General features: G+C 39.1%; 1 protein-coding gene across 3 annotated transcripts in view; it reads left to right on the forward strand.

Moving 5' to 3' along the window:
• The window catches only part of MDFIC (MyoD family inhibitor domain containing), a 127925-nt gene that overhangs the window by 78061 nt on the left and 32206 nt on the right, over positions 1-17658 (forward strand). For 2 of the 3 annotated variants that reach the window (XM_027573871.2, XM_027573872.2), the window contains exon 5: positions 6982-9276. The exons of the other annotated variant lie outside the window; for it this stretch is intronic. In XM_027573871.2, coding sequence (XP_027429672.1) covers positions 6982-7229 — 248 coding nt within the window. In that variant the 3' untranslated portion in view covers positions 7230-9276. Of the gene's footprint in view, positions 1-6981; positions 9277-17658 lie in introns of those variants that run through there. 3 annotated transcript variants of the gene reach the window in all.

Genomic DNA, 17658 nt, shown 5'->3' on the forward strand with positions numbered 1-17658 from the left:
TTTCTCTGTTTATGCCTTCCAGCTTCCGGAGAAAAATAAATGAATATAATTTAAATGTGGAAAAAGATTATTTTAAGTCATCTGCTGCAGCCAAGCATAAGATTTCCTAATTTTTCCTATGGCCGATTTCTGCCTGCTTCACTCTTCTGCAGATTCTGTCTCTTGCAGTTGCCTTTTTGGGTCTCCCTTTTCAAGTGTTTCAACTATGACCCGAGCCTTTTTAAACTTCCTTCGGTTAAAATGGAATGGCCCGATTTTGGTGTGGTGATCAGAGTGAATGAAATATTGGTAGGTAAAGAGGTGTGGCCTCCCTAGAATAAATCTTCCGTTATCTTCGCTGCTATGACAGTAACAGTACTTACTTAGTAAGTACTTCCACGATAAATCCCTTCTTGAGCACTTGTAGGCACTGTCCCTTTTAATCCTCATCGCAACCCTCTGAGGACAGTTCTGTCATTACCAGCTATCCAGTTTGGCATCTAGTTAAGGTAATGTAAATGTTATTTGCACCATTTTTTTTTTTTTAGCTTTTCTTTACCCTCTGCTCACTAACTGTACATGTGAAATATTTTAAATAAATACCTCTACTAACTGAGTGTTTACTCCTCTTCAGATTTCTTTGTACAGCTCCTGGGGTGGGGGAGCGGCGGGGAAAGGGGGTTCTGGTATATAAGCTATGTTCCTAGACTTAGTAAGATGCAGCTCTTTAGAAAGGACTCCTTGACTCAGTGCTACAGTTAAGTCATGACTAACAATTACTGGATCAAATCTCTCAGAGTTTGGAATATTTAATGAATCAACCACGGAGCAGGCAGCAGGATAAACGAGGAAGAGAAGCAAAAAAAAAAAAAAAAATCTGTGCTATTCACTTAACTAATTTAAAATGCAAATGCACTTCTCATAGGTGCAGGATGGAATCCAGAATTTGGACAGGTGGGAGGAAAATCAAGGAGTCCCTTTGTGGGATGTGGGAGAACAGTTTTTTTTTCCAAGGTTCTTTTGAATTTGCTGAGAGGAAAGATAATAGTAAATATAATTGTTCAGTTTTCCTAAGTGTGGTCTTCTTTGTAGTGCAGTGGAAAATACAGCTCTTCTCTCCTTTTACCTCCTGACCTAACTCACTTTCTTCCCCACTAGGAAAATGTTGACTGTGTTCTGGCTGAGATGCATGGCCTCACGGGGCCAGCAGTGTGCCAGAGAGTTCTGTGTAGGAGGGACACTTCGGGCCAATTTATGCAGGCAGCAGGTCATTCTAGGGCTGTAGGCCAGAATGCTGTGTGTCCTCTGGCTTGGAGACACAGGGCTACTTGGAGCTGAGCTACCGTGCTCTACTAGTAAATATTTCCTGCCCCTGCGAACACTTGAGGAGCACTCCCTGGAGATGTCTGTGTCTCATCCCTCACAGCTGGCTTTTCACAGAGGCCAGATACTTAGCTATCCTGGCTGTGACTCAGGATTACTAAAACCCACTTCTAGCCTGATTTTGATTTTGCATTGAGAAACAACGGTTGCAGTGAAGCAGCATCTGGGAAGAATGCCTCCGCCCAATTAGGCATCCTCTGTACAATGAGTCCCTTTGTACCCCCACCGGGCAGATGTGAGCCTTAGCAGCCAAAGATATGGGAACACCTGTGGGTTCTCTGTAGCTTTGGTCGTAAAATCAGGTTTGATCTCTGTGCAATTTCCTAAATTACTAATTAAGCATAATTGACTGCTCATATTTTTATCTACAATTGCTTTTTGGCATACTGTTGGTCTGTTAAAAATGGTAACAAATCTCTTTTTCTCTGTATATAGTTTACTTGTTGGGGACCTGATTAAGAAAGTAGTTTCAAGCATGTAAGTCATAGGAAACGTTATTAGAGATTAGTTGAGATAAAACACATACAAGTCTGCGTGCACTCAGAAATGGTTTGTGGGTTATTCTCAGAATTCGTTGCTCTGCACTTCCCAGTACTCTGCTGTGTGGGGTCTTTGTTCCAAGAAATTCAGAGCACCTGTCATACCACATCTTAAAAAAAAAAAGAAAACTAAGGAAATGTAAGAGACTCCTTTAGAATAGAGCTGAGTTTACTGTGCAAATAGATTGCTGATGGCTCTTACTCAGGGGTCCATTCACTGTAACTGCTTCCCTCGTATTTTCTTAGCATTTTGGGCCACATATGATTGGTCTAATCAATTTGGGATCATTTCATTATTAAACTAATGTGTTCTTTTTTAAAAAAATATTTTATTTATTTATTTATTTGAGAGAGAGCATGAGAGGGGAGAGGGTCAGAGGGAGAAGCAGGCTCCCCACTCAGCGGGGAGCCAGATGTGGGGCTCGATCCCCGGACTCTGGGATCATGACCTGAGCAGAAGGCAGACGCTTAACCGGAGCCACCCAGGTGCCCTCTAAACTAATGTGTTTTTATGAAAATGAGTCTCCAGTCTCATTTTAAACAGAACCAAGCCCCTTGGACCGGTCACAGATGTTTCCACCAGTCATCTAAGATGTTGGTTATGTAGGTTTCAGGTGTTACCTTCACTGCATGGGACAGCTAGACACTTTCCAGATAGACCAGCTGCATGGGCTTAACACTGATGACCTTTCATAGGACTCAAAAGATTTTGTTTGGGTTTATTGTCTGCAGTCATTCATAACAGTTTTGGTTTCTTTTAATCAAACGTTGTGCTAAAGCTTTCTTTTTATGACTCTTGCAAGGTACTTGGCTGCTGGTGTGTTCCTTTGTTTTCCTAAACTTACAGTAGCTGTCAGTCTTGTGCTGAGCTCCCCTCTCAATAGTACGCTGAATTGTGCAATTCTTGCTTGGCCCAGTCTGAGACAGGCATTCTTCCCAGAACCTAGTTGGCTTCTCAGAGGTTAAATACTTTTGGCAAAAACTGCAAATATGACTGAATAAAACCATAAAAATGAAAAACCTCCAGAACAGGGGGAAAAAGAATTATTTCTGACTGTGAACTACATCGATGCAGAGGACTCCTCTTCTTTAGTCTTCTTAGTTTGCTAATACTTCTAATCCTCTCTCTGCTTCACATAAAACCAACATCGTAATGCTGTTTATGATTGTTGATCCCCCTGGAGGGGGTGGGGTGTCAGTGGTAGAAACTGTCAGCTCTTTGGTCTTACTTTAACCTTTTCACTACCTCAGGTCACCATTTGATCCAACTGCTCTTTCTAGAGCACCACTAAAAAGAAAAATAAATTGATTTGAGAGAATTTAGGGATCTTCTTGTTGTTGTCATACCTAGGTAGTTTTTTACTTACAAAGGACAGAGACTGTATCTGCAGTCCATGTCTCTGGAGATGCACCTTGTTTATTATCATGGTAATCTCTAAACTGCATTTTGGTTTGTGGCTTTTTTTAGGTGTCCTTGAATAGACTGGTTTTTCAGAGTAGCCCAAAGTGGTTTTCTAGTCAATTAGGTAGAACCTGTGTTTTAAGAGGATGTCCTTTTTGTGTATGTTTAAGTTTTAGTATTTACATAAAGAACTTACTCTTTTGAGACCTGTGTCATTACCATGTTTGACCAGAATTCCTATGTCATCTGCTCACTGCTTTTGTTCATGTATGTATAGACCTTAACTTTTATGCTTTAAATTGACAGATTGTTTCTTTTGAGACATCTCTCTTGGCTGCCTACTTTCTTCTATTTCCACAATGTGACCGGCCGCTTATCAGTTCTCCAACTCATAAACTTTGCTCTTGTTGAGGGTTAACCTTTACTATCAACTCTTCATTAAAAGTGAAATTCAGAATCATCTTTAGAAAGGAAAGGAACATGAATCAAGGCTAAAAACAGATCAAGACAAATCAGAAAGTTTTGGATTTATAACTGATCTTCCCCCAAGGAAGATGAACCAAGTGCTCTACCCCCGCGGTCAGCACAGCATGCTGGATTAGAGCCTGGCCCATCCAGGCGAAGTGCATGGCTTCTCACTCTGACTTTGCTGCTGGCCTCTAGGACTTGGGGCGAATTTTCTAAAATTTCTCTAAGTCTATATTGGTAAAACGGGGATCATACCAGTACTGCTTCTTGAAAATATTATTAGAATTAAGGGAATTCATATTTGAAAAGAGCCTTAAACAGAGTTTAGTACAAAGTAAGTATCGAAAATAGTTTTTAAAAAATGGAATAGTGTGGGCGCCTGGCTGGCTCAGATGGTTAAGCATCTACCTTTGGCTCAGGTCATGGTCCTGGGATCTAGTCCCACATCAGGCTCCCTGCTCAGTGGGGAGTCTGCTTCTCCTTCTACCCCTCCCCCCGCTTGTGTGCGCACACGTGCTCTCTCTCTCTCGCAAAAATAAAATATTTTTAAAAAAATAGCGATGAAAACACCTTCTCTCCTAAGATAACATATTTCTTAATTCTGAAAACAGCCAATAAATAATTTTCCTTCATTAACACTAGGCTTCCCATTCTATGAAAAACAACCACTCATAGCTATTATAGAAATCACATTTTGGAAAAAAAAAAATCACATTGTGTTATAGAAGATAGGCTAGAAAGGAGTGTTCGATCTATTGACAGCTAAGAACTTGTCTTTTTCATTTTGTTTACTAAAAATAGTTTAATGGACTTAAATTAATCTGTGAATCTTGTTGGCTAAAAGTAGGAGTTTGGACAGATCCTACTCTGGGTTTAGGGCTTCTCATTTCTGTATGACAACTGTCGCTATTCTAAAATCTGGAAGAGCTTTTTTTTTTTTTTTTTTAAGATTTTATTTCTTTGTTTGATAGAGAGAGACACACTGAGAGAGGGAACACAAGCAGGGAGAGTGCGAGAGGGAGAAGCAGGCTTCCCGCGGAGCAGGGAGCCCGATGTAGGGCTCGATCCCAGGACCCCGGGATCATGACCTGAGCCGAAGGCAGACACTTAACGACTGAGCCACCCCGGCGCCCCTGGAAGAGCTTTTAATTTCCAATGAATAGCTAGGTCCTCTGAGTGGGGATGAGCTGTTTAGTTTGGAACGTCACTCCTGTCCCTTTTTATCTTGAGGACTGTTGATGTCTTAACAATCACATTCAGTCTCTCCCCTCCTGATTATTGGTTTCTTCTTCCTTTCTGTGTATAGTAGGCATGGCTGGGCTCCCTTCTTCTGAATCAGACATTAAAACTTTGTATTTCATTCTGCTACCAAATCCTGTTAATGCCTCCTCAGCCATGTAATCAATCATGGACCTCTAGCTAACTGCAAGATTTGATTTGGATTTCTTTTTATTACTTTAAACTCTCAAGTTCTAAAAATTAACTCATCTGTCTCTTGTTATTTTAACCTAAGAAAAGCCACATATTGAGAGCAAACAGTCATTTTTGAGAAAGGACTGGTATCTTGAATATATGAAGAACTTCTACAAATCAGTAAGAAAAAAAAAACATAACTAGAAAAATAAGGGGGAAACATGAATGTCCTAAACACCTGTTTCAAAGAAGAAGAAACACGAAAAGATGTCTAGACTTACTAGTGAAGACATAAATGCAAAGTAAAACCACCATGAGATGCCCTTTCACACTCAACTAACTGGCATTTATGAAAGTAGGACAGTCTCCAAGATTGGTGAGGTTGTGGATATTGAGCATTCTCCAACTTGGTTGGGGGCTGAGGGGAGTAAAATTTGGAGCAATGGCTTTGGAAACAAGTTTGCATATCCTGTGAGCCAACAGTTCTAGTGACCTAGCATGTTAGCTCTAGGATACTTGCACAAAACTGTTCCAAACATTACTGTTTGGAATAGCAAAAATACTGGAAATGACTAATATATTCATAAATAGTATGGATAAGTTAATTATGGTACATTTAATCAACTGGGATACCTACACCTGGAAAATAAGTGAACTTAGCAACATGAATCATTGAGGATAAATTAAAAGTGTTGAGCAAAAAAATGCTACTCACAGGAATTCCTAAGGTACCCTTTTCCTTTCTGATAGGTTACTGAGGGATGTTTCCACATTCACTGTTGTGAAAAGTAAGGGAAAGATTCAGTCAAAATTCAAGACATTGATTATATTTTGGGAGAGGAAGCTTTGCTTAGGAAGGGACCAAAGGAGCCTTCAAAGATGTAAGCTTCTCCTTCCAAGGCTGGGTGGGATGGCCACTTTCCCCCCTTGAAACTGATAGATCCAATACAAATAGTTCTGAGTATGATGTGTTCTATGATTAATATATAAAGAATCTTATGTTCAAGAAGATTCTTAGGGCTTTAAGAGTACTCAGTTAAAGGTTCTTCAACGTCAAGTGAGTTTTTGTAGATTCCCCTTTCAGCGTTGAAATAGAAGCATTCCCTAGTGAAGTAGAAAGTTAAGGTCACAAGTGTTAGAACTAGGTAATACTCGCCTCTCTCTGAAGGCATATTGAACAGAACTGGCTTTCTGGCAGGTAACTCTATTTTCTTCATATGATAATAAATCTAGCTCTTTGTAACAGGATCTTTATAACAATTACCTTACAAACCATGATGACAATATAACCCTGGAAAAGCTCAGTAATATACTGAATGTATCATACTGAATGTTTTTTCCTTCCAGTTTTGGAGCAGGTGGGTGGAGCCGTCAAGTGTCTGTTTCTAAAGGACTTCAGTGTCACAGAAGTGTTGAGCCTGTGTGATGGAGAGCTGTAGGATATAGGGAACGTGGGTAAGGGGCACAGAGAAGTGGAACCTAGGACTAAGGCCACTGCACAGTGTGTGGGAACAACCTAAAATCTCACCCGTGTGCACACACCTGTACACACACAACCACCACCTTTTCAGTTGGTTGGTTGGTTGTTTCCTAAATGCAATATCCACTTCTATAAGATTGCTCTTCTAAAACGTTTCTTTGCGAGCTTCCAGCCCACAGGAAGACTTCTAAGACTGCATGTCATGGGGTTCTGGATTAGTTGGTTCAATTCTTATCATTCAGTCCATTGAGGATTTCTCTATTTGTGTTCTTCCCCCCCCCCCCACGATGGGGGTCTCTTCCCAACTGAAAATGCAGATTGCTGTGTCCACTGTATCTTGGCCTGCTTGTTCTGTGAATTCCTCACCCTCTGCAATATCGTCCTGAGCCAGGCCCCCTGTGGCACCTGCGCCTCCGAAGCCTGTTGCTGTTGCTGTGGAGACGAAATGGGGGAGGACTGTAACTGCCCCTGTGACACGGATTGTGGCATCGTGGATGCCTGCTGTGAATCATCGGACTGTTTGGAAATCTGTATGGAATGCTGTGGAATTTGTTTTCCGTCGTAGGTATTTATCTTCTGTTTGTGTTAAAACTGGAGTGTTTAAAATTTTTCTTTGAGGGGGGCAGAAAAGCACATGGTAAGAGTCTCATGAAGCAACCCAGGATTTGCACTGTTAACTCATTATTTCAAGAAATCTCTGGAAGCCTGTTTCTCTCTAACTGAATCTACGTGGTTTAATATGTGAAATTTTAACTACTTCTAAACTTACTAAGTTACAATGACTGAGGGACATTTTGAAACCCCCCCCCAAAAAAAGAAAGAAAAAAAAAAAAACACCTAAATGTCTCCTCCTTTTTATGCATGTTTCTGTCTCTTAAGCATTCTTAGGAGCCTCTTGCTCCAAATGTATTATTTCTCTGTGGGTATTTAAACCAGACAATTTAGTTTTGATGTCTATCTGTTCATGGTTCAAAGTAAGCATCCCTTCTTTTAAAGTGAACTTTGGGAAGCAAAACCACACCGTAGTTGGGTACCCAATGTTCAGTTCCGTGCTGGAGTCTCCCTTTCTCCCCTTGTTCATCAGACATTGAGCACCTACTGTGTGTAATGGCCTGCTCAGATGCAGAGAGACGTATGCCATTGAACTCCCATCCAGAGGAGTATACAGTTTAGCAGAGGAAAGAGACCTGTCAAGTACAAACCCCATTCCTCAAGGCATACTGAAGTGAGGTTTATGGGGGCAGGGGGGAGAGGGAGAGAGAGACTAAAAAGGCTCTAGGAATACACAGAAAAGAATAGCTCTTGCCTACTGGAATATGCACAAAGCTTCAAGGAGAAGGTAGCATTTGAGGAGGCTTTTAGGATGAGTGATCCATCTATAGCTTAGATGAATTAGATTTAGTGAGAGCAAGCTTTAGGTGGGGAGCCTGAACTGTGTGTGCCCTTAAGCCATTAAAAGAAAAATGCCTTAAGTATGTATCTTCTTTAGTTGCAGGAATACAGGGGTTTGTTTTTTTTTGGTTAAAGACTATAAAATTTAAGTTAATTAAAAATATGCAATTTTTTACACATCATTTGAATGTTATAAGTTTTTGATAAGAATATAATGCTTTATTAAAATAGCTCTATTTTATAAAGAATATGGAATACTTTTGACAAATGCATTTAAATTAGGTGATTTTTTTAACTATTAAAATCTCAGTATTATGATTTTGATTTATTCAGAAACGTTTGGGGGGATTTTATTAGGAGCTTTCAGTCTTTTGTAGGAGGCGGAGGTTGTTTGTTTTGCTTCGTAACTGATGTTTTATAAACATGGCTCATCTTAATGTAAACCCTTCCTTCCAATGCAGTGGGACATCCACTTCTGTGACCAGATTTCAGTATTGCAATTTTATGTTAAATTAAACCAACACTGCAGGTTATCAAGATGCTGCAAGTGTAAAGAAATAGTCTCATAATCAACTTAAGTATATAGTTAGTAAGACATAGACACTTTGTGTAGCCCAGATGAAAGTTGGAGTAAATTTCCCTACTATGTGCTCTCCTACTAAGTCTGATCTTGCCAGAATTGTAGTTTGGTTTGATTTAATGTAATTCCTTGTAGAAATTTTGGAAGGATACTTTTGGATTAATAGTTACTTTTAGTTCTTCCAGATGAAATTCAAATTGATAGTGAAAACAAATTCATATTTTTAGGAAGCCTTTGGCAAACCTAGCCTTTTAAGAAAGGTTTTAAACCTAAAGCATAGGAATGTCACCTCTGGTTTTTCCTCTGAGATAAAACCTAGCTTCTACTTCCGTCATTACTTTTAAAGGACTTGGAAAAAAAAAAGCAAACTCCCGAATCCCCTTTTCAGTGCTTTGTGCGTGTACACACACACACCCTTTAAATTGTCGGGTTTAAATAGAATTATAGGAAACCGCTGTCTTTCTCTTGTCTAAAGAGTGTCTTTGTTACATTAAATATAAGAACATCTTTGTACTATTTCATAGTAACCAGAATCTGAATATTTACCTATACCCAAAGTTAACTTATGCGTATCTATTAGGATAGAGGAATAGCATCTGTGTATTGACATATAAAGCCTTTAATGACCTGGAATTGTTAAGATGTGTCACTTTTTATCATGCAAGATTTTTCAACCAAGTGGTCTGTCTAATATTTAAATATATTCTGCCACTATTTGCAATGAAAATATTAGCACTTTTAAAATAATGTTTCTCCATAACAGAGAATATTAATTGAATTTTTTTTCATATTTATATTCACAGTACTTTTCCTCTGTTGTCTACTCTAGTCATTACATAAAGTATCTTGTATGATTTTAAAAAATGAAAAAAACCAAAGTAGGAAAATGTGAAAATAGTTTCAGTATATGTCAGAATTTCTGTATGTAAAATGTTTTTGTTGAATTACATGGCCATGATGACTAAGTGCTATAGTTTACAGTTATAGATTTGGTCTCTTTTTAAATGTGGAAACTTTACCTTTAATATTTTTAAACTGGACCTGTATTATCCTGAATACATTATTTTGAAATAAAAAAATGTTCTCTATTGTGCTTTAGCTTATTTTCTACCCAACTGATACATTGGTATTTGAATGAATTTGACGGTCATTTAAAACTTGAGGCTTTTTTATCTTGTTACTTCCCTTTCTGAATATTTCCTAATTTCCTTATGTAAATCACATGACTCATGCCCCTAAGTGAACTATGAAAGATTCAGATACGTTTATACTGCAAATCATAGTATAGGATTTTAAAACATAGTCTTAACTAAAGGGTTTTTAGAAGTTGGGAGATAATTCGAAAGGAAGGAAATGGAAACAAAGGTAATTCTGTTTTTAATATATATACTGAGATTAAACACACACAAAAAATCTATGAACTCGGGTATTAGATTTAATGAATTTCATCCAAAAGTTCAATCATCAGAAGTATTTTCATCTCGGGTTTTTAGTGGTGCAATTTTTACACCGACAAACAATAACTTGACATAGTTAGTAGCCTTTTGCAAAGGAATAAAAGCGTGTTGAGCAGGGAACCAAAAGATCTCATTATAGGATGAAGCCAAGCCATATTAAAGCTTGTGCACTAGTAATGTTTTATAGTTAGTATTTAACCCCTCCAAAATCACTTTAGTTAGACGGCTTTTTATTTAGGAATATAATTTTATTTTTATATTCTTACAGTCTATCAACTATATCCTTTTTCCTCACCTAAAGTAGTCAGGATTTCTCTGAACAGTTCAAGGAGTAACCAAGGCAACCTTATGTAATAATTTTCCATTCTTTATCCATACAACCTCTATCAGTGCCCTAGATTCTCATGTTATAAATGTCAAAGTCACTGCCTAACATAAATAAGACTGGAGTCCTGAGTCTGTGGCTTGCCTTCTGGAATTCCAGTTTAAATGCTTAGATTTACCCAACCACCTAATGAATAAGTTTATTTATTAATGAGATTATTTTTCAAATTATTCAAGACCTTTATGCTCTTTCCAACTACTTGTGATTTGTAGGCCTGCAGGTTTATTACATCTAATCTGACAGGCAAGATAAAATTTCATCAAATACTACACTATCCATTTTTCTTTTCCTTTTACACTAATGTAGTAAAGCATACCTTTTTTTTTTTTTTATAGATTTTACTTATTTATTTGACAGAGAGTGCGCACACCAGCAGTGGGGAGGGGCAGAGGGAGAAGCAGATACCCCACCGAGCAGGGAACCCGATGTGAGGCTCGATCCCAGGACCCCGGGATCATGACCTGAGCCAAAGGCAGATGCTTAACGACGGAGCCACCCAGGCACCCCTAAATCATACTATTTTTGTTTTAAATAGTGGTTAAGATAGTGATAGGGCTTACTCCACACTTACTGTTTACATTTTTTGATCAAGCGTTGTTTTTTTTTAAAGATTTTATTTATTTAATAGAGAGAGAGAGAGCGTGAGAGGGAACACAAGCAGGGGGAGTGGGAGAGGGAGAAACAGGCTTCTGGCTGAGCAGGGGGGAGCCTGATGCGGGGCTCGATCCCAGCACCCTGGGATCATGACCTGAGCCGAAGGCAGTTGCTTAACCAACTGAGCCACCCAGGCGCCCCTTGATCAAGCGTTTTTACGAGGGAGTCAGTCCCTTTAACCTTTCCTCTCCATGCCCCACTATCACCAATAAATTTCCAGTGTGCCCATTTTCTCAAGGTACCTCAGTGGAGTCGGGACCGTCCCTCTTGTAGTTTCAACCTAGGTAAGCAGTTTGGCACCTCTCATGAGAAACTGTTAGTGTTTACTTGCTTATTTAATATTAGAGATTTTGTGGAAGGGGGTATGGAGATGGGAGAACATTACGACGCAGCCCTAAAGTGGAGGGTGGCTTTTGCAAAAACGATCAGTGGTGACTAAATCCAAAATTCCCAACAATGACTGCTCCCTCGACCGTAAAAGGGCTATGAATCAAAATACACTGTAAACGTTCAAATTTTAATGGACTCAATATAGCTTCTAAGCTGCCAAATGTCAACATGAGTAGTTTCCTGCCTTCATACTGAACTGTGGCCACTAGTTCTGGTTCCATTGTTTGTCTGTTATTTATGCCCTCGAGCCCTCACCTCAGTGCTTGCTAAAACAGAGTGCTGCATTCAGTTGTGAGGTGACCGGGAAGAAATCACGGTAGATAACCATCCTTTGACACATTACCGACATGGGGTATAGGTAACATGTGTTAAAGACAAAGTATAGCTTTGCAATTAAGTGCTCACTTCCAGGCAGGGCTTTGTGTGAGGTTCGGTGGAGAATGTAATTATTAGGAAAATAGTAAAAAGCAAATTCAAACAAATTCTAAGTTTAGCTTGAAAAATTGAAAAGGTTCTTAAGTTCTGTCTGATGCATAAAGGGGTAGAAGCAAAAGAATTACGTTCCAAAGCCAAGAAAGAGGGTGTATAAAAGCAGCTGATCCACTTGACATAGTTCATAGCCTTTTGCAAAGGAATAAAAGCCTGTTGAGCAGGGAACCAAAAGATCTCATTATAGGATGAAGCCAAGCCATATTAAAGCTTGTGCACTAGTAACTATGTCTAAAAACAGCCTGCTGTTTTATATTGAACCAATACATTTCTTAACTTGGTAGGTTGCAGTGTAAAGATGTACAGAGCCTGTCTGCTGGATGCTATGCCAATTACAGATGTGGCGGAGTGGTGTCAAACACCTACAAATAGTTAGGATCTCAAGCAATCTTAGAGTGAAACAAAAGAAGTTTTAAAATGTCATCTCAAAACCTAGAAAGCGCAGTTCGTCATGTGTGTCTGACTCTTAGAGTCTTGAGATCACCTTTATTATATAATTTGATGTGGACATCATATGATCCCTCAATCAGAATGCACAATTCTTTCAAGGACATGAATAGTGCCTGAGAGATAAGGAGAATATCTTTTAAAAGTAACACCTTCAGATGACAAGGCATCTGTGATCAGCTCTGCAGGAAGGGCGTTTTATTGGTGTTGAGGCGAAGGAGGAGGGAAATACCCACGAATACATATTCTATTAGATTTTCTTAGATCATCAGAAAGAATAATTGGGCATATTTACACAATTACATTTTAGTAAACTGTGATGCCAGCTTAATGAGAATACATATCCTGGTAAAAGTACATTAAATGGCAATCCAAAAGCAATTTGGCTGCTGAGGACATTATTTTTTTTATCTAATTATTCACAAATTAATGAATAAAATTAAATTCCAATCACTGAAGAAAATGAAGCAGTGGTGAGAATCAGAACTACAGATTAGTTAAAGCAAAGATATGCAATGCATAACAGAATTAAAGCATTTCTTTTACTCAAACTCGGGTGCTTAAAAAAGAACAAATCCATCATCTTGAAATTTGACTTGTAGCTTGACATTAAAAATAATATGAGTAGAATTTTCAGTGGGGTAAGCACAAAACTAGTTCAAGTTGTGTCACTCTCAATTACTGTACTCAGGTGGTGTGCCCATTAAAATTCCCACTTGTGGGTTCCGCTCACTATGCAAATGGGGTCATTACCTGGAGAATTTAATTGGTTATGACACTGGGAGTAGGACTTTTCCTTTCAAAATAAACCCACTTACACACATTTTCACTAGAAATATGATTGTTATATATACTTTGGATTGTTTTGCTCTATCAATATTTACTAAAATTAGACTCCCTTTGCTTACGTATTCCTCCTTATGAGTAATTCACAGTGGATCCAAATTACTTTGTGGATATGGTTTTCTTTGTCTGTGACACTACTTAGAATGACTCTTTTGTAAATCAAATTGCTTCTCACAATATCAGATGAGTCTCTGTATTGGTCACCCCACCCCTCATGTGGGTGGGTCCATCTCCAGTAAAGGTTTTTATCTTTCCATAGTACACATCTTATCTTTCATCAGCATTCTAAATATTTGATTTGAGGGGATTCTTCCCCTTTTCACCTTTTTCTGTCACTTTAAAGAAATGTACAGTTAAAGACTTAACCTGCCCTCTTGGATGTATAACACACATACTGTTTATGTCATACAGAACGTATAATAATACATATGGCCGAGGAACCGAATCTGTACCACTTGCAAGGCCCTTACGTTCACTGAGGAGTCTGGGCGGAGGACAGAAGTTATTTCTCAGAATTGGTTCCAGAGACACACTTCCACCAAGAGCCACTAGACGATTGAGTTTATTTATTTATATATAAGATTTTTATGTGTAAGTAATCTCCACACCCAATGTGGGGCTCCACCACCACCAACTCACCACCCCGAGATCAAGAGTTGCATGCTCCACCGACTGGGCCAGCCAGGCACCTACAGACCACTGAATTTAAAGAGAACAAACAGCAAGTAGGTGTGAAAAGTGCAGCTCTTCACCCACCAACCATCTCTTCTCATTGACTGTGGCGATTTCAACTGGAGAAAACCTGAGTTTATAGCTACCTACTAAGGATATTAATAATGGCCAGAATTTACAACAAACCCTGAAATGACAGCATGGTTTCGTGGATGTAATATTAAACTGGGCATCCAGGAATTTAGTTCCCAGAGTGAACTTGAAGTAGGAACAGGATTGTTGTAAGTATTGATAGAATCTCAGGGAACCACTAACAGTTCCCTGAAAGCAAGCAGTCCAAATTTTTATCACCGCACCAAGTTGCAAAAGCCAAGATTTTATCACTGACTTATCTGGACCTAAAGAGAAGATTTTTTCCTTTAATGTAAAAAAGAATATTCTAAAACAAGAGAAAAAATAATTCTAAAGATGATAGAAGCAGAAATAGTACACATTCATAACTGGACCACTGGACAGGATTTTTAACATCTGTAACTATGGGAAATTTCCCATAGAATAACAAATATGGATCCAAGTCTCTGACATTAATTTTTCTATGATATTTCTAATTGTGCCCAGAGGATAAGAAGGAGTTGGCGCATCCAATAAATATAATCATTTACATGCACGGAGCTCCCTTTGAAGTTAATAGGACCTATGGAAAGGAGAGTTATGCACCACGAAAATGGAGTTCAGTGTGAACCTAGCTCTTGTTAACATGCAGCGATATTGCCAACACATTTGGATTTTCTTACTGCTTATCTTTTCTTTGTATGTGCTGTTTAAGTTGGAGTTGAGTGAAGTGCTCCATGTGTAGAGGAAAGATAGTCAAGAGAGGGGATGTGATGATTGCAAGCATGTACTCGGGGACCAGCTTTATAAGATGGTATCCAAAAGTGATAGGGCCTGACATTTGTAGAACTTGTTTAACTTTTCAGAAGGAAGCCATTTCTACTTTCCCATTTGATCTTCACAACTCTGTGATTCATCGAGGATATGCGTTTTTCCTTCCATTTTGCAGATGAAACAACGGATTGCTTAAGTTCATTTTCTAAAGTAGTTCCCTTAGACCTAGGAAACCTGATGTCTAGTCCCAGATCTTGCTATTACAACTATATTTTGCTTAAGAAATTTTACATATAATTTAATATAATAGATTCAACACAACTGCTCTGCTTGAATCTGGCTTGAAGACATGGGGATCTGAAATCTCACCAGCCTTGTTTCCTGTCTCCCATCTTTGTCACCTTGAGTGGGTCTTAGCATGGGCTCCCAGGGAGACTGAAAATCATAGCTACTGTATTACTTAACTCTCAATACATGCATTGACCCAAAGTCCGTCAGTCCACAGTATTTCACTATCTCGTGCCTACTTATCAAGGCTGTCTTGTTTTTTGGTGTTTTTTTTGTTTTGTTTTGTTTTTTCTAGATAGATAAGGAATCAAGAGTTAGATGTTCTTCATGAATTGTTTGCTGGTCATTCTCCATTTGTCTCTCTAGGTCTGTTCTCTGTCTCTGCCTCTGTGCCAGGCTCCCTTGCTTTCCGGTTTCTAGTTGGCTTTGGCTGATGGCAAGCACTGATGGAAAATCAGAAGGTGGGAGGGGAGAGAGGTCAAGGTGTTAATTCCTACCCCAGGTAATGACCTTTACAACTCCATTCCCCAACACAGAGTGCCTCATTGTGGTCATCCTCTTCTATAGCGGCAGCCCCCTGCTTTTGCCCCTTCAGGCATGAGGAAGTAACGGCTCCCCCTGTTGCTAGTTTCTGGCACTTCAAACTCCCCTGTTGCTTACCTTAACAACTGATTCTTCCTCTGTGAACAGTCCCTTTTATTAAGTGCTCTTTAATTAAGGCCTTTGAGTGAGCCATCTGTTTTCTGCCAGTACTCTAATGAGGTAGTAAGAGTGAGTTTGTGTGTGTGCAAATGTACATGTTGTCCGAATCCAATCTTGTCATCATGTGTTTCTCAGATTTGTCAAAATAATGTAAACTCTGGTGGTTTCTTCGATGTTTGTCTCTTTAGCATGGGCAGTCAAATCTAGTATTGTAAGAACTACACTAGATATTCCAGAAATTAACTTAGCAATTTCAGGTTCAATGATTACCCATCTTCATGCTAACATCTAACACTGTAACAAGCTGGCAGTGGAAGAGGGAAGGAAACAGGGTATTATTACCATGAGTGATCGAATATTTATGATTGAGTTTATAGAACTCTAGGATCCCTAAAGATGATGAGGTTTAACTTTGTTCCACACAACCTGAAATGACTCAACATCATTATCAACGTAAGCAGACCCACAATTAGCCAGGAAATCAGTCCCTCCAGAAAAGCCTTATTTAGAGACTCCATATGAATGTAAACAAAGATAATAAAACACTAATTTGATATCTGTATGCCTTCAGCATCAGGTACTGTTAAGCTAAAGTAGATCCAACCTCAGCCTTAGTTTTCCAGTTCAACCCTAGGTTGGTAAATGACATTTTGATTGGTACCTCAAATATTCAGCCAATTAGTTAAGGAGCATTTACTGGTCACCTGTGTGTCCCAGACGCTGTGCTGTGAGTATTGACTGCAAGGTGTCCATTAATGAGTTCTCAGAGAATGCACATTAAATTGATAGAATTCAAGAGTTAAGAGACAGGCAGAATTGCTGCGAGAGTAGAGAAGTAGGAGTGACTAAGGCTCCCTGGAAGAGCCAGGAAGCTCTCCTGGAGGAGGGATTATTCAAACCAAGATTAGAGAAAGAATAAATAGTTATCTGTTCATTCTCAAGTTGCAATAATATTAAAAGGATAGAGTACAGGTGAGGGCAAGAACAACTGAGTCCAACAAGGTAACACCATAAATGCTTTGCGGAAGCTTTCTGAACTCAGACTTGTAGGCAACACGAAACTTTCTGAGGACTGTAATCAAGGAAATGGGATCAAATTCATATTTTGATGTAATTTTATTGGGGCAGCAGTATGAATGAGAGATTAGAGGGGACTGAAGATGAACTGAGGCAGTTAAAAGACCGTGTATTCATTTATTCATTCATGTATTAATTTAACAAGCAGTATATAAATGAATACCTCTTACCTGCCAGGAACTCCAGGTTCACACACAAAAGATGGTTGAGGGCCTGAACTAAGGCACTGACTGTAGGAACAGATGGGGGTGGGGGAGGGACTGAATTGAATACATTTCTGGAAGAGAACTGAAAGACTATCCTAGGAGAATGGACATGCTCCATGTGCCCAGTGCTTGCATACAAAAACCAACTGCATGAATGTTATACAAAAGTCAAGTTCACAGAAGTTTTCTAAAGTCCATTAAAGACCACCAATGTCATGTTTTCACTCAGTGAGATAATGGGCCTGAAAGTGCTTATCAACAGTGTCACCAATATTAGGAAACTTATTCAGAATTCCATTTAGGGTTTACGTGGTGGGAATGGTAGCATACCTGGTGTTCTGGTGGGGAGCCAGTGAGAAAAATACCGTATGTAGCCGTGGGTTGCAGGGAGGAAGTATGAGGAAAACAGGCGTAAGGAGACATGGACAAAGGATCTCTGGAGTTCCTGGCAGGTAAGAGGTATTCATTTATATACTGCTTGTTAAATTAATACATGAATGAATAAATGAATACGTGTGTGTGTG

This window comes from Zalophus californianus, chromosome 12 (assembly GCF_009762305.2).
Source record: "Zalophus californianus isolate mZalCal1 chromosome 12, mZalCal1.pri.v2, whole genome shotgun sequence".
NCBI lineage: Eukaryota > Metazoa > Chordata > Mammalia > Carnivora > Otariidae > Zalophus > Zalophus californianus.